The 24,526-nt window shown below is 43.0% G+C and overlaps 2 protein-coding genes across 4 annotated transcripts in view; one reads left to right on the forward strand and one right to left on the reverse strand.

Annotated features, from left to right (window-relative positions):
- Window positions 1-439, reverse strand: part of ADK (adenosine kinase) — a 261,824-nt gene extending 261,385 nt beyond the window's left edge. For both annotated transcript variants that reach the window (XM_070945416.1, XM_070945415.1), the window contains exon 1: window positions 80-439. In XM_070945416.1, coding sequence (XP_070801517.1) covers window positions 80-408 — 329 coding nt within the window. In that variant the 5' untranslated portion in view covers window positions 409-439. The remainder of the gene's footprint in view (window positions 1-79) is intronic.
- On the forward strand, window positions 366-24,368 carry AP3M1 (adaptor related protein complex 3 subunit mu 1). 2 transcript variants are annotated; one of them, XM_070945419.1, is made up of 9 exons: window positions 366-485; window positions 9,752-10,027; window positions 11,911-12,082; window positions 13,845-13,982; window positions 14,595-14,680; window positions 16,190-16,323; window positions 19,437-19,644; window positions 21,363-21,507; window positions 23,073-24,368. In XM_070945419.1, exons 2-9 carry the CDS (start codon window positions 9,755-9,757, stop codon window positions 23,171-23,173), a joined length of 1,257 nt encoding a protein of 418 aa, XP_070801520.1. In that variant the 5' UTR covers window positions 366-485; window positions 9,752-9,754; the 3' UTR covers window positions 23,174-24,368. The 2 variants fall into 2 exon arrangements, with proteins under 2 accessions (XP_070801520.1, XP_070801519.1); XM_070945418.1 differs by having other exon boundaries at window positions 402-510.
- Window positions 24,369-24,526: the final 158 nt, after the last annotated feature.

The following is a 24,526-nucleotide window of genomic DNA, read 5'->3' on the forward strand; positions in this document are numbered from 1 at the left end:
GAAGGAGCTCACCGAGGCCGGCCAGAAAGAACCGAGCGGCCCTTCCTTCCCCGCCGTCTCACCCTCGGCGCGCGCTTACCTGAGGCGTCCCGGCTCTTCCCTCAGCTTCGGCCTCTTGGCGCGCGGCGCCTCCTCCGACCTCCTCATGCCGGCGGCCGCGGCTCTGGCCTCGGGGCGGTGAGGGGCGAGTCCTTCTTCCCCGCCCCTTCCCGGCGAGGCGGAGCCAGGCGGGAGGCCGAGGGGGGCGCGGCGGCCGTGCGTCACGCGAGGCCGAGGCCGGCGCCCTCGTGGAGGAACCGACGGCGGCTTTCCTTGCGGCGTGGCCGGGCCGGCCGGCCTGCTCTTCTCCCCACCCCCGCCGGGACAGCTGGCGGGCCGGGGCGTGGCCGGGGAGGGCTTCGCAGCCATCTTGGGCCGCGTTGCTGCCTCAGCCTCCTCCTCCTCCGCCGCCGGTTTCCTCGCCAGGCGCGGCTCTCGCGGGGAAGGTAACTGCGGAGGGGGCCCCGGGCGGTGAGTTTCTCACAGACCGCTGAGCGGGACTCCCGGGTTTCTTTCCGACTCTCTTCCCGTCTCCCCAGCGCCTCCGCGGGGTTTCGTGTTTGCGTCTTCGGAGTCGGCTGCAGGAGTGGCCGTTTTAGGCCGTCCTGGGACGGCCCGAGCGGTGGCCTTGTAGTCTGGAGAAGTTGTGCCTCCCACCCCCTCTCGCAACCGGTCGGTCCCCGGGCAACCGCGGCCGTTGTGCTCGCAACGACACAAAGCCCGGGCCTGTGTGCAAACTCAGCCCCTATGGATCATGTCAAGGGTGTCCCGGGACTCCGGGCAGCTGCCTAAAGGGGTTGGGAGACCCGTTGCCACTTCATTAACGACGACATATTTTCTTGGTTAATATATATATCTATATATATATCTATCGATCGATCGATAGATGATAGATATAATATATCTATATCTATCTATCTATCTATCTATCTATCTATATGCAAAAAATTAAAATCTCTAAAAATCCTTACAGAGCACTCTGCAAGGTCCTTTAAAACCTCAGCTAAAATCCTACCAGTATTTTAAAAATTAGCTGAGGTTTTAAAGGACCTTACAGAGTGCTCTGTAAGGATTTTTAGAAAATTTTAAGCTGGGATTTTTACCAGAATTTTAAACATTTTAACTAACTTATTTACAATGACGCGGGAAAACACCTGAGATTTTAATTTTTTGCATATGCACAACCGCAAAAACTTAAGAAGATATATATATATATATATATATATATATATATTAGGATATAAAATAATATAAATACCATATAGTATTATATAATTATATATTTAATATGTATATTAAATATTATATATATGATATATTATTTATATTATATTTGCAGATAAAGAAAGGGAGACTAGTATAGATCTATTTCAAGCTATTTAGCTCTCATCAGCTAGCCGTACCTTATCTCAGTTAAAATATATATACAGCAAGCGATGCTCTAAAGCAGTCAAATGTTTGTATGTATGTATGTATATATGTCTCTGTATGGGGGTTCTGTGGGTGTGGCTTAGTGGGCGTGGCAGGGGAAGGATACTGCAAAATTTCCATTCCCATCCCACTCCCAAGGAAAGGATACTGCAAAATCCCCATTCCCATCCCACTCCAGGGGAAGGATACTGCAAAATCCCCATTCCAACCCCACTCAGGGGGGCAGCCAGAGGTGGTATTTGCCGGTTCTCTGGACTACTCAAAATTTCCACTACCGGTTCTCCAGAACCTGACAGAACCGGCTGGATTTCATCCCTGGTGGGGTTTTTTTGTTTGTTTTTTTATTTGTTAAAAGTTTTTTATCTTTTTCCCTTTAAAACAAACATTTCATTGTTCATTAGTCAGTGTGTTGCCTGAGTACAATTTTTTTGTGTCATAATAGTTATAATTTACCATCGAATTCTTTATATACATCTATTCTTTTTTTAGCATTACAATTTAACATATCTCCTAATATAACATTTCTCTTCCTAAATTATTTAATGTTATACTTTTTATCCATATTTATTTTCTAACCAGTGATAAAATAACCCCATGTGTTATAATAATGTGTATGTATGTATATGTACTTACATATACATATTCATATGTATATGTATGTACATATACATATGTACTGTGTTTCCCCGAAAATAAGACCCTGACATATTTTTTTGAACCCTGAAATAAGCGCTTGGCCTTATTGCCATGTGCTCCAAAGCCCGATTGGGCTTATTATCAGGGTATGTCTTATTTAGAGGGTAACAGGGTATATGTATATTTACATACATACGTATGCATGCATGCATGCAACATTTGGCTGCTTTACAGCATCCCTTGCTTTTGCACCTTTTTTGCTGACATGAAACCCAAGCCAAAAATTTTCCCTTTCTGAAAATGTGTGACTGTGACTTGGGATCAAACCATGGTTAAACCAAGGCATAATAACATTCAGTGTGTCAAACAAGTTTTATGGGGGCGTCTTTTTTTTTGGCTTTGGTCTGGTTCGGTCTGGTTTATATGATTCATAAATGAGGCCTTAAGCCCTCCTGATTGAAGAGACTATGGTTTAGATTAGAATATGTGAATATATTATATTCCAATAGTGGTTTGTCCTTGCATGTTAAACCATGGTTTATTTAGGGAAGGGATCACTAGGTGAACAAGGGTTGGCCGAGTTCACACAGATCCCTGAGCTGTAAGCCATGACTTACAAACCACAGCACTGGAGCTGCACAACTTGGTCAGACCCAGAGCGCAGAAGGGGAATAACTTCGTTGTGTGACGTTGCTGCCCTGTGCTTTCCGTTAATCATGGCTAAGATACTTAGCCAAGCAAGAGTGCCACAGCCGATCAGGTAGACTGCTCCTATCATGGAGCAGAGGAAGCCTTGGTTTTCTTCCCCCCCCATCCTTGAGGGTTGTGCAAGGGGTTTGACTTGGCATTCTGGCCCCATTGGAAACACTGCAGTTGTGATTTGTGGCTGCTCTTAACGTGTGCTATGATGGAGGCCACGATTCCAGGCTATAGTTAAGCTACTCCACCTTAAAGTCAGTTTAAATGGCCTATTGTGATTGGGTAGTGGTGTGTGTGTGTTGTTACCCCAAGAAAAAAAAGAAAATTTTCCCCAGTTTTGGATAATTTACCCAGATTTGGGAAGCACTGGTCTAAACCAAAGAAAAGAAGGTACTAAGCCTTATTGCCATTGGCCTACCTGCAGGACAGGAACCCCAGGCTGCAATTTGTACCCATGAGTGTTTACGATTTATTTTCCGAAACCGTAATGTCAATATCCAAACAAAAATCCCTATTAATGTTAAGTCCCTCATAATGAGCAGTAATAAAATGTGCAAGATGGGGCCACACAACCCAGGTGTCTCCTCCTCCTGAGTATTTCTTACCTCTTCTGTGGAAATGAAATTTAGTCAGTAAGAAGTTGGGGGCAGGTTTAGCCCTCCCCCACCCAAAAAAAAAAAAAGGCTCAGTTTTTGCAACCAGTGAGGCCCTCACATTTATTTAAGGAATTTGTTTTGACGAATGCCTGAAAAGATAAAGCAAACTCTGGGTTTGCCGTCTCCTGGAACCTAGCTGGCTGTGGAAGGCCATGTCATGTGAAGCAGAGGCTTATCCAAGGTTCACACCAAACATGAATCAGCCTGATAGAGGAACTGGGACATTTTGTACTTGTGTCTGTACTTTTGATTCAGAGTGCATCAGGATAAGGAAAAAGTGGCCCTCTCCTAGACTTTCACAGGGGTGGGGACACGTCACGCTCAAGCATTCACAGTGTGTTAAGAGGACTCCAGATGAAAGGAAGGAGAATGCTGGACCTTGGAAAGTGCCAGAGAGCCTTATCCAACATAGTTACGGGAAGTCTGTTTAGTCATTACTAGCTTCTCTCTTGGCTTGGATAAGCCGTGGTGGCTGTGTTCACGCAGTCTGAACCACAGTCAGACAAACTCTAAATAGGGCTTAACGTGAATTTCTAAGTCAAGCTCGTTTTTTCAGGAGACACTGTAAGAGAAAGGAGGTAAATGCTAAAGGTCATATTAGATATCGTCCTTTTTTCATATGCTGAGTTATGCAAGATCAAAGATCCAGCGATAGCAAATGCTGCCATGGCCCTAAAGTCGAGATGGCGAACCTATGGCACACGTGCTCAAAGTGGCACATGAAGCTGTGTCGCCTGACATGCGCAGCCTTGCCTGTTTGTCTTCTGGGTTTCTGGCGCGCATGCATGTGCAACGATCAGCTATCCTTTGCGCATGCGGCAGTGCCGAAAACCGGTGTGCACAAGCATGCCGGCCAGCTGATCATCGGGTACGCATGCACGCTGAAACCCGGAAGTTTGGCTTTTCCAGAGCGCGGGCCTGACGAGCGAGCATGCAATTGCACAACGTTTCTGCGTGAATGCTGAAAAGCTTCGCCATCACTACCCTAAAGTATTGTTCTGAGGCATAGATAGATCTTACTGTTTTTCTTCCCATGGAATTCATCAAAGTCTACTTTGAACCAGAAAAATTGGGGTCTTACTTTTGCTAGCACAATAGCTGAAAAGTAAAGGTTACCGTGATTTTTGCACAGATTGTGGCTATCCCCACTGTTATCGATAAAATGATAACTAACCATGAATCCCTGTAGCCCAAAACAATGTTCCTGAGTATGTCATACTGATTTTTATGGAGAATCTCTCTCAAATGGCCTTTGAAAGGCAGATTATATTTATATCCATTAATTATGCAAATAAGATCCCTGATCCAGTTAATCTGTGTTGTCCTGGTACAAGTCATCATCAATCCTTGTGATTATTATGCAATGAAATATGAAAATACACATATATTGGTTGGAGAAGATGTCATAAAGTTCATAACTCCTATTTTTTATAGAGTCGTAGCTTGAACTGATGGGGATGCATAATTGGATCATCAGACACTTCTTGTTTAATTGCTTAATTTAGTTATGTATTCTTTGTACTTTGCATTTTTTGTACAGCTGAAAGCAAACTGGTGGCTTTAGCCAAACAGTAACCAGGGCCAGCAGTCCAGTAAGCCAGGTTAGCGAAACAGTAATCAGAGCAAGAAGTTCAGCAAAGTAGGCAAACCGGACAAGCCCCACAAGACAGAGCACAGTAATCTCCAGGCGTCGGCAAGTGCACATGAGGCCTCACAGATTCAATGCTTGTTCCCAACAAATGCTCCTCCCACCGGCTCCTCCTTACATCTCAGTCCCCAGGTGTGCCTTGTGAAGGAGGCGGGGCACTCTCCTACCTCGTAGCCGGCTCAGTCTGCGTTGTTCTTGCCTTCTCTCTTCTCTCCATTCTCTAGGATCAGGAGGGGGTGGTCCTTGCCTGAGCTCTGACTCCTGCTCCTCCCTGTCTACAAGCCTTTCTAATCCTGAAAAGCCTTGCCTGGACTGACTCTGCCCTTCCCCAGTTTCCTCCAAGGCCAACAGAGCTGCCCTCTCGGTTTCTGTCAGCTCTTCTTCCAGCTCATCTTTCCCCGCAGATTCAGACTCAGACGGGGGCATGACACATATCTTTGGGTCTATGGGATATCCAGTCTAGCTGAAAAGAAAGGGATTGAGTGCAGGCCCTGAGACCCAGCCTGGTCCAGTATCTCTCCTCCAGCTCATCAGGTTTTGAGCCAGAGCTACCGTGAAAATAAGACCCTGTCTTTGATTTTTTTGAACCCCGAAATAAGCGCTTGGCCTTATTTGGGGGCGGTCTTATTATTTTGGGGCACCTGGAGCAAGATGGGCTCCTCTTGCCGTCTTACCTGATTTCCAGCTACGGCGCATTTCTCGCCATTGTGTGCAGAGAAACAAGTTGTACTGTAAAATTTTGACGAGGGCTTATTTTCGGGGGAGGGCTTATTTTAGCGCATGCACTCAAAAGCCCGATTGGGCTTATTATCTGGGGAGGTCTTAGTTTCAGAGAAACACGGTATGTGCTGAGAGAGTGAGGGCACACTTATATGCAAGCATGGTGGGTTTGTTGGGGTAATGGGCACCAGTCATCAGCTAATCACATTAGGACAGTTGTGGGTTCCTCTTACCTTTGCTACCAGTTCGGAACCAGGAGAGCACACATGCATGCGCTCGATTAGCTCGCGCACGGCACTTCTGCACATGCACAGGACCTTCTGTGCATGCGCAGAGTGTCTGTGATGAAGTCCGGGTGGGTGGGCGGAACCTCCCACCGCCACCACTACCAGTTCGCCTGAACCAGGATGAGCTACTAGAAACCCACCACTGCATTAGGAGTGTGTCAGTTGAAACTATATGAGGAAACAGTTGCAAAGTCTTGTGGCTCAGGTGGGCTGCCCAGTAGCTCCTTTTTATTGTGGGGAAAAAATTATATGAAGGGCTCTGAAACTCTGCCTGCAACATACAATGGGGGTGAGTTCACATAGTTGCTAGGTGGAAATGTCATTGACTGGACCTAGACTCTGCTTACATGACGGTTTATAGTTTACTTTTTATGTAAATACAAATCTTGGGGTTAGACCGGGGTGAAATCCAGCAGGTTCTGACAGGTTCTGGAGAACCAGTAGCGGAAATTTTGAGCAGTTCAGAGAACTGACAAATGCCACCTTTGGCTGGCCCCAGAGTGAGGTGGGAATGGAGAGTTTGCAATATCCTTCCCCTGCCACGCCCACCAAGCCACACCACACCCACTAAGCCACACCCACAGAACCAGTAGTAAAAAAAATTGGATTTCACCACTGGGTTAGACCATTACAAAACAGTTGAGATTGGACCATGCAGGAGAAAAATAATTATCTGCTCAGAAGAACAATTCAGATTTCTAAGAATTGGTTAGGTTTTCAGGGAGGAAATACTGGTGTATCTGCCAATTGTTGCCCTAATAGGTAACTGGCCAAATATAACTGAATTAAATATTTTGCTTTCCTTTTTTAAAAAATTGTTCCTATTAACTGAATACAAAAAAGATAAAATGTTAGGTAAAGTTATGAAAAAAGGGGAAAAAACCCACAAATTGTATGCCTATTTATAGATACATATATAAAAATATGTATTTCAGTCATAGTAACCATATTTCACCATAATCATCTATGTTGACTATGCTAATCTATGTTGACTGCCATTCATTTGTAATGCTGCTACTAAGGCCATCTTAGGGTCTTTTTCTGCTTCTTATAAAAAATGTTGGGGAGACAAATTTTAAGACAGTATAATGCCATACTCATTTCATATGACTCACTACTCATGCAAGTTCACTTTGCTTTTTAAAGAAGATACACTTCTGCTGTGTGCTTTGCTCATAAAATTATGCTTTGTATATTCAGTTGGTAAATGTAATTACTGCCTGACTGAACTGTAGTTTTACTTTGAACAATATAGGCCATAGTTACATTTATTAATTGAATTTACTTTAAAATGTTTTAATGTTTATTGCAAACCAAGTGTTTTAACACTTGAAGAAAAATGAAGTTTAAGGCAGAGGGAATTTCCAGCACAATCCCTAACCACAATCTCCTGGTTAGGAGCAGATCCACAAAGTTCTCTGACTTGTTAAAAAGTCAGAGAAACTAAACAGCAAGAATAGACACAGTATAGCTCTTATTTCTTGACCACACATCTTAAAGTTGTCAACCTTGAAAAATACTGTTCAAGATAATAAATCTTGAATAAAAAAAATTGCAGGAATAAAAGTAGCAATCTTATGACACCATTGTTGCTTTATTATTCTGGAAGGGAATGCTTTATTGGCTTTTTTTCCTATTCTTTCCAGGATTTTTTAGAAAAAAATAAATTCTTGTGTTTAAAAAAAGTCTTGTTCTGATATTTTTCAGCCTTTTCTCTGTAAGCCTTTATATCTCAAACATGCTCTGCTGGTTTAAATTCAGGTTTAATATTATTTTGGGCCTAATTTAGTTTTAGGCTTTTAAACTTTTTAATATTATTAAAAATTGCTGAGAGACACCTATTTGTCAGCAATTAGATACTGCTGCTGCTGACAAGTGTGTCTCTCAGGAACTAATAAAAAAACAGTCTAAAAACCCAAAACTAAGTAAGATAGAAATGTAAGAACAAGAAATGTCTGTATATAGGAGAAAATTAGGAATAAATATGGCTTAATCGGCCATAATGAACAACATCAGTAATCAGTGCTCTCTCATAGCTGTATTTGACAAGTGTGTGGTTTAATAGAATATTTAACACCTGATCTCTTGAATAGGTCTAGGAATTATTTTTTATCAATTACTCCAAATTAATTACTTACTTCATTTCTTAGATGATCTTAAATATGGGTCTTCTTTTCCTCCCTTCAAATGCTACACCCTTCATTTATCAATTAATTGCAAACAGTTACTTTCTTTGTGTAGCTGTGAAATCTGCAGAGTGGTTAGCGAGTAATGCGATCTGCTGCTGTTGATCTAAGGATGGCAGCTTTAATCATTAGATAAACATAACTAAAGGTAGTTATAAATATGATTGCTTGCTACCCCAGTCCAGCAGATATATATATTACTTAGGATCTTAAGGTATGGGCTTGATTTAAACATCATGCTAAGGTGTGGTTTATTTTAACCCTAATTTGAGGAACGACATAGACTTAATTCATATCACATTAAGACATGGTAGAATATATCATCGTTCTAACATTACTCTTGGTTCCCACAACGTTAAGCTATAAACCATGATTTACAAAGCCAAAAAGTGATTTAGTTGGATTTGTATTGATAAATCCAGATAGGCCAGGGGTCTGCAACCTTAAACAAAGAGCCATTTGGACTCATTTCCCACAGAAAAGAAAACACCAGGAGCCACAAAACCCGTCTCGTGCCTGATTATTTCTCGAGCAGCCACAAAACTAGCAAATTTCTGGGGTTTTAAATTGAGCCGAATTATTTAATAATTTTAAATTATTTTAATTGATGTTTGTCTTGTGCTTTTAATAGGCTGTACACCGCCCTGAGTCCTTCGGGAGAAGGGCGGTATAGAAATAAAATTATTCTTATTCTTATACGTAGTTGAATTAAAAGTTCTGTTTTCTTCTGAAACTTTTCTTGGATTTATCCATGGTTGACCTACCGGGGCTTGAAAAGCTCAATAAATCACGTGCCCGCGGGTGTTGCACATTGGTGGTTGTGACGCGTATTTTGAGTGACAGGCAGCCGCAGCAGAGGGGTGAAAGAGCCACATGCGGCTCCAGAGCCACAGGTTGCTGACCCCTGAGATAGGCGCAAATCTGACTTCTAGCTAAAGGCTAAAATTTTATTGAGTTTCTTAGATCAAAGCTATCTTACCAAAAAAAAAAATTAAAAAAATACAATCTGAATTGGTACATGGTCTGGTTCACCTACAGCTCAGAGTTTACTGTTGGGGTTTGGTTCATTTTATGCATAATATATTTAACGAGCTCATCCACTTGAGTTTCCTGCTGTGTGCAAACAGTTTCTTCAGCAAATTGTGGATTTAAAAATTGGAGTTAACAGGAGGCAGGGGGGAGTTGCTTAAATTGTGTCTTCCGGTTTCCAAAGAGTGATTATAACAAAGCAAGGGGGTCAGAGCTCTAAAGCAGGGGTCTCCAACCTTGGCAACTTTAAGCTTGGCGGGCTTCAACTCAGAATTCCCCAGCCAGCAAAACAAAGCTGGCTGGGGAATTCTGGGAGTTGAAGTCCGCCAGGCTTAAAGTTGCCAAGGTTGGAGACCCCTGCTCTAAAGCACAAAATGGTTTAATTTTATACTAATGCCTGTGCATGTATCCTCCCAACAGAAAATGATCCACAGCCTGTTCCTTATAAATTCTTCTGGGGACATCTTCTTGGAGAAGCACTGGAAGAGCGTCGTCTGCCAATCTGTGTGTGACTATTTCTTCGAAGCTCAGGAAAGAGCAGCCGACGTGGAAAATGTCCCTCCCGTCATCCCCACCCCTCACCACTTCCTCATCAGCATCTACCGAGACAAAATATTTTTTGTGTCTGTCATACAGACGGAAGTGCCGCCACTTTTTGTCATCGAATTCCTCCATCGCGTAGCAGATACTTTCCAGGTTGGCCTACACAGAATAGTTGTATGGATTTAGGGGAGACATGTGCATTTCAGTTAATCTCTAGCTGCCTGGTTATATTTGAAAGCTCTAGATCATTTCCACCTACCAGTGGAAAGATATCTTGAGTTTTAAGTACATGTTCCATCAAATTTATTTATTTATTCTAATTAATTAATTAATTAATTTTATTTATTTATTTGTCAAACATGTACAAGATAGCAGGTATAGGTATAAACATAAAGGAAGTAAGTACAGATAAATGGAGACAGTAAGAGGGATGGTAGGCACAATGGTGTGTTTATGCACGCCCCCTTTACGGACCTCTTAGGAATGGGGTGAGGTCCAGGGTAGACAGTTTAAGATTGAAGCTGTGAGGGTTTGAGGCTGTAACAATGGAGTCGGGTAGTGCATTCCAGGCGTTGACCATTCTGTTGCTGAAGTCGTATTTTCTGCAATTGAGTTTGGAGCGGTTTACCTTGAGTTTGTATCAATCGTTTGCCCGTGTACTATTGTGGTTAAAACTGAAGAAGTCATTGACAGGCAAGACGTTGTAGCAGATAATTTTGTGTACAATGCTTAGTCAGACCATAGGCGGCACAGTTCCAGATTGTCAAAGCCCAAATTTCAAGCCTTGGTGGCATAAGGGATTCTCTTGTGAGTGCTATCTTGCAGGTTTTAGCATTACCACCCTACAGATGTCTCTGGATACTAGTATGATAGAGAAGGGCAATATTAGAAATATTTATTTTAAAAAAGAAGCCTTAAAAGACATGAGCATTGCTGAAGCTTATGTTAATGTCCAATACATAAATTGTAATTATGGACGGACAGAACAGTAGAAATTCAGTTGGAACAAATGAAGGACTGACTACTCATATTTAGAAAAGAGGTCATTAGGAGTTTAGGGTTTGTAACTAATTTTAAGTACAGCGATAGGATATCCAAGTACAACTTGAAATTTCCAGAATGGAACATCTATCTATAACTTTGTCTTGAGGAACTCAGATTTCATTATGCCTTGTTGACAGCAGATCTCCAGAATGACAGATATGGATGAGCACGTTACCTAATCCAGTCTTGCTGTCCTATTTTTAAGCCTCTTGCTTCCATTCTTTGCAACAGGGGAAACTTAACACATGAGGAAGGTGCAGAAATGGTGGGTGGTTAGGGACTTTCAGATCTTCTGTTCCATACAAGCAGCCTGATTCAGTCCCTCATTTTCAGTTTTTCCAAAGTGGAATTCCCCAACCTCACAAAGAATCACTGTTTCAGGGCTAGATTTCTTTCTTCCAACAAAACATGCCAAATTATTTTAGTGTTACTTGTTGAGCGTAAGCCAAACAGCTTTCAGGTCTATTTAGGGGGGTAGAATTTTTGTCCCTAAAATTGTTTCTCTCAAAGCTGCATTACTGAATACTCCGAGAGTGACATTAGCAGGTAGAAATTGGTCAATGTACAAACATAGATAAGGAGGTTTATGGGTGCCCATTGGACTTTTATGCTTTCTTAATTGTTAAAGGTTTTGAGCAACGTTAGTCTTAGCCAGACAATATGATGGAATCTATGAGTATCCCCAATAGCTACAGGTAGCTGAGGAAAAGGCTTGTGTAAGTTTGTTGTAACTGACTGCACATCCAGACACATATAACTTCTATCCATGGATCTCTACTGAGCATGTGTCCAGAATAATTACGTTCTTCACCTTCTGATGAAGAGCCTGTCTGATTTATAAACTATGGGGGAAAATCCATGCTGTCTGAATAGATGAATGGATGTTAAATTATAGGAGCTGTATTTCTAGCAGAAGCCTAGTTTTTTCTAAGTGCAGGTAGAGCTATTAATTAGAATAAACTACCTTCTTTGTATTCTTTCTATGGATTTAGGATTACTTTGGAGAATGTTCCGAAACTGCCATTAAAGACAATGTTGTTATTGTGTACGAGCTTCTTGAAGAAATGCTGGACAACGGTTTTCCCCTGGCAACGGAATCCAATATACTGAAGGAGCTTATTAAACCACCCACAATCCTGCGCTCAGTGGTCAATTCCATCACAGGTACTGCGGCAGCTTCCCAGTGTTCCAGCTAGTTTATTTATTTATTAGAATAGAATAGAGTTGGAAGGGACCTTGGAGGTCTTCTAGTCCGACCCCCTGCTTAGGCAGGAAACCCTACACCACTTCAGACAAATGGTTATCCAACATCTTAAAAACGTCCAATGTTGGAGCGTTTACAACTTCTGGAGGCAAGTTGTTCCACTGATTAATTGTTCTGTTAGGAAATTTCTCCTTAGTTCTAAGTTGCATCTCTCCTTGATTAGTTTGCACCCGTTGCTTCTTATCCTGCCCTCAGGTGCTTTGGAGAATAGCTTGACCCCTTCTTCTTTGTGGTAGCTCCTTAGATATTGAAACACTGCTATCATGTCACCCCGGTCCTTCTTTTCATAAGACTACTGTGTTTCCCCCAAAATAAGACCTTGTCTTATATTTTTTTGAACCCCAAAATAAGCGCTTGGCCTTATTTTCATTTTATTATTTTGGGATGTGTGGAGCGAGACGAGGATCCTCTTGCTGTCTTACCTGATTTCCAGCTCTGTCTCCCTAACTCTAACCAGAGGAAATGGCAGGGACCGGCTTATTTTCAGGGAAGGCTTATTTTCAGGGAGGGCTTATTTTTGGGGAAGGTTTATTTTTGGGGAAGGTATTATTTTTGGGGAAACACGGTAGGCATATCCAGTTCCAGCAACCGTTCTTTATATGTTTTAGCCTCCAGTCCCCTAATATTAAATTTGTATTGTCACCCATCTCCCCAATAGGGTGACTCTGGGCAGATTACAGAACGTAACAGTTTAGTAACTTAAGAGGTGGGTGAACTTGCACTTTCCAAACGGCAGGTGACATTTGAGGTCCCGGTATGGATTGGTTGGTTGTGCTTGTAAACCAGATCTAGAGCTCGGTGGCCCTTTGTTAAGATTAACTGATGACCTTAGGCGTTCCTCCTCCGTTATACTTTTACTCCATGAGTGCTGAGTTTATGTACAATCTTCCAGTGAGACTGTGCAGAATATATTTTGAAAAGCTACTGACTCCTCATATCCTCAGATACCTCTGAAAGATGGGCAGCCCTTCCATTTTCAAAGCTCTGATGGTAGATCTTTAATATTGGTGGACTTTCTTCTGTAATGGGACAACTTTGTCCAGCTGTTCACCTGCTCCTAGGCCAAGGCACAAAAACAACATGCATTCACTGATCCACAATATCAGCTCAAAGAGGTAGTGGGACGCCCCTGGAAGGTACGCTGTTTCCTGCTTCTGAACTCATCCCGAGAGAGGTGTGGGAGAAGACCTGCCTGCCTTAAAAATAGCGCTGGGAGAGTTCACATCTCTTGCTTTGCCAATAAGCCATCAAAAAAACAATACCATTTGGTGTTCTGTCTGAACCAGGCCATCTTTTTGGTGCATGTTTTGGATATTTACCATGTAATTTTCCTTGTGGATTTTATACATTCCAAATTAAGTACTTATATATGCAACAGATACATACCATACTTTTCGGAGTATAAGACACACTTTTTCCCCCCTAAAAGAGGGTGGAAATATTGGTGCATCTTATACTCCGGTGCGTCTTATAGTCTGAAAAATACAGTATTTATCCGTTCCCTTGTCTCCTTCCCCCCGCCTAGTAATAAAGCGAAAAAAGTCAGCATTGTATTTGCAGTTTTAAGTCTACTGGGTTTTATAGCAAGCTGCTGCTGCTGCCGCTGCCTTTTTTTTTAACAGAGCATTTGTTTCTTACGGACTTTTTCTTTGCTTTTCCAAGGTAGCAGCAACGTGGGGGACACTCTTCCAACCGGTCAGCTGTCCAACATTCCCTGGCGAAGAGCAGGCGTGAAGTACACAAATAACGAGGCCTACTTTGATGTCATTGAAGAAATCGATGCCATCATAGACAAATCTGGTAAAGTTCGGGAGAACCTCTAGCTAAGATTCTGTGCAGTTCAGGGAACCCCCAAATACCACTTCTGGCTGGCCCCGCCCACACCTCCCCGCCCCTCCCAGGAGTCCCCACGCGGCCAATTTTGGATGGTGTGGTCTTACTAAGGCTTTACAGAGTGGTATTAGTACCTCACTTGATCTTGATTGTATCCCTCTTGTTAATGCAGTTTAGGATTGCATTGGCTTTTTTGGCTGCTGCTGCATACTGCTAACTCATATTTACCTGGTTGTCCACTAAGACTCCAAGATCCCTCTCACAGTCACTGCTATTAAGCCTGGTTTCACCCAGTCTCTGTGTGTACTTTTGGTTTTTCTTGCCTAAGTCTAAGACTTTCCTTTTCTCTACATTGAATTTCATTGTTAGATAGAGCCCAGTGTTCAAGTCTATCAAGATAAATCTGGATCTTGAGCCTATCATCCAGGGTGTTGGCTATTCCTGCTAGCATAGTGTCATCTGCAGATTTGATAAGATTCCCTTCTATTCCCTCATCTAAGTCATTTAACTCACCGTATCCTGATTTCTAGGCCAGCACCTGAAGCACCAGAGCAAATAATCTCTCATTTACTTCTACAGGCTCCACAGTCTTTGCAGAAATCCAAGGTGTCATCGATGCTTGCGTCAAGCTCTCAGGAATGCCAGATCTTTCACTTTCTTTCATGGTAAATGGGAGTTTTGTGCCGTTCACTTAGGGGGAAAGTGCCCTTTGTGTGATTTCTATCCAAGTCTTGGATTTCTATCCGAGGGTTTGCTTTACTTCCATTCATGCATAAATGTCCCATCCCAGTGCAGGATTTCAATCAGTCCGCATTTTTGATCAGTTCAGCCAGAAGCTCCTGGGATTCTCCTGCAAAGGAGAAACCACCATTCTCCTAAGGTCCCCTTTCTGTCCTCCAAAATCAGAAACCTGTCGAAGAGCCCTGGCTCTTGCTTAGGGTGGTGAGACTCTATTGCAGAAGAAGCCGTGAAGAATAACCCTTCATGTTTCTTATATTGCATTGAAGTTGTGTCTTGCCTGCATCAGAAGGAGACCGGAGGTTACTACTAAACAAAATTTGCATCTCCTTGGTTAGGGACACAAGCTGCGGATGCAAAAGAGGTGATAAAATGGCTTTTGATAGTTGATAGGGATGAAGTCTTGAGGGGTGTTCAGCCATAATGCCTGGACAAAAGGATCCCAAAGGTGCTTTTTCTAAAGGCAACTGGACTTTTCATTTTTCCTTGAAGACATTTCGTTTCTCATCCAAGACGCTTCTTCAGAATAGAGGAAGCTTCTTAGATGAGACCCGAAACGTCTTCAAGGAAAAGCAAAGTCCAGTTGCCTTTCGAAAAAGCACCTTTGGGACAACAATGACCTAAACCAAGGGTGTCAAACTCAAGGCCTGCGGGCCAGATGTGACCTGCAGGCTGCTTAGATCTTGTCCATGGGGCTGGCCTGGAACTATCAAAGGACCAGCCTGTGGTGCCTCAGCCGGCCAAAATCTCCATAGACACTTGACAAAGGGAGCAGAGTTTTTTAGACTTGAGACTGGGTGGCAAAGCCACACTACTGTCTTGTCAAAAGTGTTCTTTCAGCATGTTTGTTGTCACGATGTAACTGAAAAGAAATTCCAGGAATTGGGCAGGGCTGATTATGAGAGAGATAAGTGGAGAGGTGTGTTTCTTTGTGAGTCAGCTCCATTGCATTCCTTTCGGCCTTGTTTTCCTTGAGTTACATACCCCCACTATAAGTAGGTAAAAAGGACTGTCCGACTGTCATCACCCTTTCTTTCTCACCATGAATGGAGAATTTGTACTGAACGTTGTTCATATTTGAAGCCTCTTTCTCAGAAATGATCTCGATTGATTTGTCGCGAGTTCTGCTTGGGCTCCATCAGATGGAAGTAGAAATCCCGTCTGAACCCCACTGAGTCCTTGAGATGGCAGGCACAACATAGGGGAGAGGCCAGCAGGCATAATCTCATCTTGCTGCATGTGTATTTTGTTCCATTCTATCCCAAAGCACTAGATCAGAGGTCTTCAAACTTGGCAGCTTTAAGACTTGTGCTCCAGCCAACTATGCTGGCTGGAGAATTCTGGGAGTTGAAGTCCACAAGTCGTCTTAAAGCTGCCAGGTTTGAGGACCCCTGCACTAGATTGTGGAGGAAAAGTTTTATTTTTTCTTCCTGTAGAACCCAAGACTCCTGGATGATGTTAGCTTTCACCCTTGCATTCGATTCAAGCGCTGGGAATCCGAAAGGGTCCTTTCCTTCATTCCTCCCGATGGAAACTTCAGACTGATTTCCTACAAAGTCAGCTCTCAAAAGTAAGTTCATTGGAAGAGCCAAATATATATGTAAATGTTCTGACCTAGCCTTCACAAAAACACGAAGCAAATTCCTTGTCCTGACAAAACCCCTTTTTATTATGCTAGTGTGAATTCCTCTCATTCACATCCAGCAAAGTCCCGGCAAACAGTCTTTCAAGGGTGAATTTACAACCACAGACCTTATCAGGCTTGGAGAGCTGCCAGGCCAATACCTTCCAAATGCAATGCTGTACAAGAAAATACTCGGCAAGGAGTCTCTGAGCGTTACAAACAGATCTTCACACTGATGAAATGAACTAATTATCTCCTGCAAACTCCCCTCTCACTCCTCTTTATTCCATATGGGAGGGGCCATTCATCGTCCACCTGTGCCTTTACTCCCAAGTCGGCCCTTGTTCCTTAACTGTTCCCTTCTGGCTGCTCTGCGCATGCGCAGCTCGGGAACAGGCTCCAGCTGTTCTTCAGCCCCACTTATCTCCGACTCCGAAGGTAGCTGATAACTGTCGGATGGCCCTGGCCCCATCTCTGCCTCCAACGCAGAGCACTCATCAGAGCCTTCCCCAGAGTCCAGGACTGGCCCATGTTTCTCCCCAACCTCCTCACTGTCCGAGCCTGCTGCCAGCTGTGCTGGCGGGCCACAACAGTAAAGCTCCTTTGAGGATCAAGGTGATCCTGGGCAGAACGTTCTCTAGAAACCCCCCCCCCCCTTTTCTTTTCACACCATTCTACATTGGAGCCATTTTTTAGACATTGTTCTTGGCACTAAAGTCCATAGACCAGGAAACAGCCCGTGAGGACATCCAAAATATACTGAAATAACTTGGGGACTTTGTTTTAGGTGATTATTCTCAGGCCTTGAATTGGCGTCATGGTGGCCTAGAGGCAGAGCTCTCGCCCCACAATCAGGAGATTGTGAGTTCGATCCTAGGTAGCAGCAGCTATTTCTCTCTCTGGGCGCAAAGAGAAAATATCTGCTGCGAACCCCACATAGGCATCAGGGAAGGCATCTGGCCAGTAAACACTCAGCCCCATTCAGTTGCCCCACCTCCACCCCAATTATGGGGTCATTAAAAGAAGAAAAAAATTCTCAGGCCTTGAATAAATAATACTGAGCCATGCTTTGATGGACTTCTCTCCGAGTATGGGACCATTACCTTATTAATCCTTCTTCCCTAAAGAAAAGGTGTATGTGCTAACTTTTGACTTAATGTCACTTATGAACCTCTTGAGAAGAACACTCCAGCTTCTTAGTCAATACATTCATCAATGCTATGTTCTAGAATAGCCTTAAGGTCTTTTGCTCATGGAATGAAACTTTAGCATAACAAAACTTTGTTTTTTTATTTTTCTTTCTGGTGCCTTTGAGTCAGTGTTGACTCTTGGCAACCGCTCGCACACTTCCCTGCAGACTTCTTGGCAACATTTTTTGGAAGCGGTTTGCCATTGCCTGCCTCTCATTTGAGAGAGAGTGACTGATCCAAAGTCACCCAGCAGGCTTCCTACCTAAAGCAGGACTAGCACTCGGGTTCTCTCATATTTTAGCCTGCTGTCTTGAACTTCTACACCAAACAGGGTCTAAAGCTACATTACACCAATGAAAATGTTCCACAGATTCAGCATGTAACTGCAGTTTACAACTGTCAACCAAGGAGGTCACTTTGGTGAATTTTTGCTGGCAAAGTTTGTTTTGAGAGCTGGGGATGGTTTACCATTGATTTCTTTTCTTTGGAGGAAGTCTTCTGCTGGCCACCCCCTCCCCAGAGTAAAAGTATCTAAGAGCAGCCAGTCAGAGAGTCTATCCGGTAGGACTTCAGCAAGAAAAGGAAGAAGAAACTGAAGCTGCCTAGCTGAGGGTTGTATTTGTTCGCCCGGAATGACTTGTCTGATTTCGAGCACAATTCAGTGGTTTTGACAAGTCCAGGTCTACCTTGTCGTCTATGGGAGGAGTTTTTTTTTTTTTGAATAGCAGCTTTATATTTTGTTCTGCCTTATCTTCTTCATGTTTCCACTTGAATATTCTGTTCAAGTAGAAAACCACAACAGTTGTTACGTTTTGTCCTGTATCAGCTACAGGCAAGCCCAGTGGCGCTTTCTTTTCTCTTAAGACTTGTCTGTTGGCCACAAGATTTGAAGCTTTGCCAAAGAGGTTCCATCTTAGTATTCCAAGATAAGGAACAAAGAAAAGGGCAGTTTGGGGGGTGTCACATATCACCATGTTTGATTCCATGGATCTTCTTTGGGTTTTAACTATAGAGGGGGCTGTGCCAGTTCTATCTGGTGACTGTGGGAGGGAGAAAAAAGGATGGAGAACAAAGGAATATAAGAAAATCAATCCAACTCGTAATGAGCTTGGGTGTTAGGGGGAGCCCATGGATTAAGGTTGATAAAAATAGATGATTAAAATAAATAAATAAATAAAAATCAGGTTTTTTAAATTTAAATTGGATTTTTTAAAATTTAAATTGGATTTTTTTTATTTTTATCAAATTTATTTTAATAAAATACTTTTGGAATAAAAATCTATCTAAAGATTGTTTTCAATTTAAGATACATTAACAATGTATTCAGCATGAAATGGAGCTTAGTTATATAGCATGAGGCTGTATATTCTGCAATATTTACATTTTTTGTAAACTCATTCAATGAATCCAAGCTTTGCAAGCTAAATAGGAAACTTCCATTTTGTTTGCAAATAATAATTTTAAAGATTCTAACTACCAACAAGAATGAGTCCTTACATTTAAAGAGCACCTGTCATTTCAGATCCATCATGGCAGTGCCTGCTAGTGGGCATCCACTTACCTGCTGCCTGCCAGGTGTGTCACCTTGTTGTGTCACTGCCGCATCACCAGCCGTCCCATTAAAGTGAATGGGACTGTCGGTGAGTTAACAGCGGGTCAGAGGAGGAGCCGCTGCGGGACAGAGATGACAGTTGCTCTTTAAAAATTATGATTTAAATCGAGTTGATTTAAATCAAATCTACCCTGGTTAAGGAACCCTCTAATTGCACACTACTTTCATGTAATTCCAGCAGGTATATACATTTTGAAAAATGATTAGTTAGCATACAATGCTTCCTGAATAATTAGGGTCTCTACTTGTTGTTTCAGCTTGGTGGCTATTCCAGTGTACGTGAAACATGCAATTACTTTCAAAGAGAATTCATCTTCTGGAAGATTTGATGTTACCATTGGGCCTAAGCAGAACATGGGGAAGACAATTGAAGGAGTCATCATGACTGTTCATATGCCCAAAGCGGTACTTAATATGAGCCTGGCGCCCACCCAAGGCAGCTACGCATTTGATCCGGTCACTAAGGTGAGTCCTGCCCTCCAAATAGTGCATCTCAGCTTGAGTTCCCAAACTCTTCCCATGGATATGGTGGTGTTGACAGAGGGCTGGGCTTTCTACCTTTATTCAAATTAGGCCCTGTCACATGGTCACTTGGTTTTCTTTAATCACCAGCTGGCTATTCTGCTCCTCCTGCCTTTTGAGGGAAATTCTGGATGTATATTACAGGAAGCCTCCGACTAAGGTTTCATGCAGAAACAACAGATCTTGCAGCAAGTTGAAATATAACTGGTGCTTGTTTTGTGATGTCTATTGCGGGATTAGTTAAGAGTGGCAGAGAATGAGTTCCAAGCGTGTGGTTTTCAGAAAGTATTATCCATTCAGCCACAAGAGCACAAGCAATCTTCAGTAGAATTAATTCTTCACTAGTTATACCCCTGAGTGTTGTGGCCCACCAGCGGCGGAGCTGGCAGCAGAGTCGGACAGTGAGGAGGTTGGGGAGGAACATGGAGTCTGGGGAAGGCTCGGCGAGGGCTCTGCGTCGGAGGCAGAGATGGGGCCATGGCCATCTGGCAGTTGTCAGCTGCCTCCGGAGATAGACAGCAGTGAGGCAGAGGAACAGCTGGAGCCTGTTCCCAGTGTGCGCATGCACAGAGCTGCCAGAAGAAAAGAACAGCTAAGAAATCAGGGTCGACTTGGGAGTAAAACCACAGGTGGACGATGAATGGTTCCTCCCGTAGGAAATAAAAGAGGAACGAAAGGGGAGTGGGCTTTTGCAAGAAACAATTCGTTCGTTCAGTTCAGGAGTGTGAAGATCTGTCTGTGCACTGCGCTTGGAAAATACTTACATGGCAGCTTTCCAAACTAGATAAGGTCTGTGGTCATAAATTCACCTTTGAAAGACTGTTTGTCAGGCCTTTGCTGAATGCGAATTGGAAGAATTCACATTCACATTCAGCAAAGGCTTATTAAACGAATTGGAAGAATTCACATTTGTTTAATAAAAGGGGTTTTGTCGGGACCAGGATTCTGCTTCATGCTTTTGGGGGGAAGCCTAGGTCAGAACACTGAGGGAGAAATTTATCCAATTCAACCAGGCTTCTTTCACCGACTGCCTCATTCAGGAACTGTTCTAAGTTATTGCGGTGTCCATTTGTCCATTTATAACTTTCACTGAATCCTTCAGTTATGTGATCAGAATTACAGTCAGTACCTGTTGTCCTGTGCTTGATCTGTTACCTTTCTCCCCCTTCCTCCCCCACCCCCCACTACCGCCCAGGAGCAGAGATTGGAGGGTAAGGGATTGCAAGAGAGCGTGAGAGCACAGGCAGAGAATAGAAAATACACCTAGCTGTTTGCATAGCACCCTCATGGTTCCTAGCATCAGTGCATTGCTTTCAATATGTATTTGCCATTGTGTGATTGCTTAATCTCTTATAATCCCTTCCTCTTCAATAAATATAATCAATTCCTTTCTTATTAGTTATCTCAACACCGGTGTGACCATTTCAAAGAATCGGGGAGGAGGGGAAATGAAAGCACAGTTGCAATACAAACAAGGGATTCAGAATTTGTTGAAAGAAATGTCTTAGGCTAGTTGTGTTTCTTTGGTCTCTAAGGCACACACACATACACAGAAACTCAAACAGTTTCTTCATAACACTGTTAGGACTTGGAAGACACAGTAGGAGACAACATGACTGGTTTTAAAAAGCACTGTATAAATGTTTTTGATTATTATTTAGGTGTTAACATGGGATGTTGGCAAAATCATCCCTCAGAAGCTGCCTACTTTGAAAGGGATGGTGAATTTACAGTCTGGAGCTCCGAAGCCAGAGGAAAACCCAAGTTTGAATATTCAGTTCAAGATCCAACAATTGGCTATTTCTGGTAAGACAAGCTTCCCACTCGGCATAGAAAGACTTCGATATAAATTCTATGGTGGCTGACTTAACATAAGAAATAAGATTATATAATGCAAACATACCAAATTCCAGAGCTATATTGAAAAACTAAAGTAACTGAAAGGAAATTCACAACAACCCTAACTTTCAACTCATCTGTTCCCTACATGCATAGTTGTTTGATACTACGCACAGATAAACTTCTCCACCCATTACAAACACAGGTCCTTTTATTATTATTTTTGTCCATTGCTGGTATTTCATTCGCGTGGAACCTGCAACAGAATGTTACAGTGGGCCCACCCTTGTAGTTTTCTGGAGGTGATGGTGGACTTGCCTTTCTTGGATATGTTTGAGGAGAAATGAGATGGCCATCAGCAGCCTGGGTTGCTTTAACACAAGACTCGTGCACTGAATAGGCATTGATGTCCTCAGTGCAGGGGTGAAATCATACCGGTTCAGACCAGTTCGGGCAAACCGCTAGGGATTATTGGCATCAGTTTGCCGAACTGGTAGTAATCACCCCTCATTGGCACCACCCACACCCAGCTGGTCGCCGTCACCTCTTCCGGCTGCTCGATATTCCACAGAATTCAATGTTCAATTGAGAGCAGAGAGAATGCTAACTTTTCTCCCTCCATTCAGAACGGAGCTGCTGCAGCTTGTTCCTTTAAGATGGTCCCCAGGAGGGAGGGGACCTGGGGGGGGGGAGCAGCTGGAATGGAGCCATTTTTGTGAAAGGCAGGAAAATGGGGAAAGGGATTTTCCTGCCTGTCATTCATTCCTCAATCTCAGGACAGTCTGAGGGAAGGATGGTAGGCAGGAATATTTCCCTCCCCATTTTCCTGCCATTCGTGACAAGGAGTGGCTGGGAAGGGAGGGGCCGGTGATGAGCCCCTCGATGTGAGTGATGTCGAGTTGGCCACAGCCACCCAGTCACATGACCCACCCACCCCAACAAGCCACACCTACAGAACTGGTAGGGGAAATTTTTTTAATTTCACCACTGCCTCAGTGGCGTTGATATTAAACGATATTCTCAGTGTCCTCTTCAGCTCTGGGAGCTTTGGTCTTCCTCTAGGTCTGAAGTTTTCCACTATTGCAGTTTTCTTTTTTTTTTTTTCCTTTTTTTTTTTCCGGATCTCAGAGTCAGCATTTTGTGGCTGCTTAAGGTTGATGGGGACGTGGTGGCTCAATGGCTAAGACACTGAGCTTGTCGATTGAAAGGTCAGTTCAGCAGTGCGCCTTTGGTGTTTAGCCATGCCGGCCACATGACCACGGAGACATCTTCGGACAGCGCTGGCTCTTCGGCTTTGAAACGGAGATGAGCCCTGCCCCCTAGAGTCGGGAACGACTAGCACATACGTGCGAGGAGAACCTTTACCTTTACGGTTGATAAGCCAGCTTAATCTTCATTGGGAAAATATTGCTGCATCCCCCATCAAGGGGCAGAGGGGAGAACTAAAAGAACTTAGCTTCACTCTATAGTTATAATTCTTCCATAATTTCCTGAAATACTCTGTTCTGATGTGTGTCCATTATTTATTTCAGGACTGAAAGTAAACCGCCTTGACATGTATGGAGAAAAATACAAACCATTTAAAGGTGTGAAGTACATCACAAAGGCAGGGAAGTTCCAAGTACGAACATGAAGCTCAAGAACTCTGCTTTTCTGGCAGATGGTTGTGTGTGTATGTGTGTGCGTGCGTGTGTGTGTGTGTGTATTCCAGCCTCAGAGAAAAATGAGCATTAGTTACTTAAATTCCTCTTAAATGCCAATTTCAGCCATTCCTCTGAATATATCCATTCCACACAGTCCTGATTTCCACGTGTAGTAATAGTTAAGTTGGTCTTTTTTTTCCTACGTGGCTTTCAAAGAGAAATGTTCTGATAAGTAGGGTTGGTTGTTTCTGGTGGACTTTGTGGATTTCGGCTTGTAGTGAACACCTGGGTTGTCCTTTGAACCAGCTATTCCTGAACACTGCCACGTAAACCATCAAAGCACAAGAAAGAAGGAAGAACCTGGATTGGACAGAAAGGAAGCCCAATCTGAAGCGGAGAGAGAAACAGTATTGCAAACTGTTTCTGGAAACAGATCTCTGAGGAAGCCCCACCCTACCCTACCCCTCTTGACAAAAGACTCTTTAATGGAACAAAAACAAAACAAAAAAAAAAGCCTTTTTCTGCAGGATTTACACCACCCTGCCTTTTTTAGTAAAAATTGCCTTATCAGCTTGAGAATTCAGCAGACAATCTGTAGCCAATGTTAAGATTTTTTTTTTACCACAATTTGCTTTGAAAATGAATGAATGGGATACGGAACCTGATTTGTTTCAATTACCTCTGCATTTACAGATGTCAAACCTCGCACCTTTTATTGTTTGTGCCCTTCGCACCTCCCAAGTAGGTCATCTGAGGTGGTGGTGCTGCTTGTTTCTGATGAAATAAAAAGGGAGCATAGCTGTACCAAGGTCACTTGGGCAATTTAATTTTCAGACTCTGCCAAGTGGCCCAAGGGTCACGAGAGAGAGGTTGGGATTTCTGCATTAGTTTTAAAATGTTGATGATAGTAACATTATTACCTCCTTTCAGATCGGTTGCAGGGAAAAATCTGGGTGAAATATAACATAAGAGATGAAGGGAAAGGCGATGCTCATTGCAGAACCAAATTATTTGTTTGTGAAAAAAAAGCCACACGGTTATAAAGAAATGCTCTTATTGATTGTATTCATATCATTCCTTTGTGAGGTCATTGTGTCACCACAACAACCTTGACTGGACAGAGACCCAAAGTTTCCCAAGTTCCATAATTAAATGGGGACTTGAAATAAGTTCAGAGAAAGCCAATTTTGTCTTTGTTTTGTATTTCTGACACAATTCACATTTGCATCTAAGACAGTCCCATACTAGTGGAGAAGATGAATCTAGTTCTCACACATAATTGTGGGACAGGATTTAAAGGTTCCTATTCTGAAACAAAGGGTGCCAATTGTGACATGTTAGGT

The sequence above is a fragment of the Pituophis catenifer genome, unplaced genomic scaffold (assembly GCF_029215685.1).
Source record: "Pituophis catenifer annectens isolate HBS135680 unplaced genomic scaffold, rPitCat1.0.hap2 SCAF_6, whole genome shotgun sequence".
Lineage (NCBI taxonomy): Eukaryota > Metazoa > Chordata > Lepidosauria > Squamata > Colubridae > Pituophis > Pituophis catenifer.

Bases quoted from the DNA above. Each gene is read 5' to 3' on its own strand.
- AP3M1 (XM_070945419.1), top strand. From the start codon at position 9,755: ATGATCCACAGCCTGTTCCTTATAAATTCTTCTGGGGACATCTTCTTG. The intron at 14,681-16,189 runs GTAAATGGGAGT...TTCTTCCTGTAG, and splicing joins ATCTTTCACTTTCTTTCATG to AACCCAAGACTCCTGGATGA. The intron at 19,645-21,362 runs GTGAGTCCTGCC...ATTATTATTTAG, and splicing joins CATTTGATCCGGTCACTAAG to GTGTTAACATGGGATGTTGG.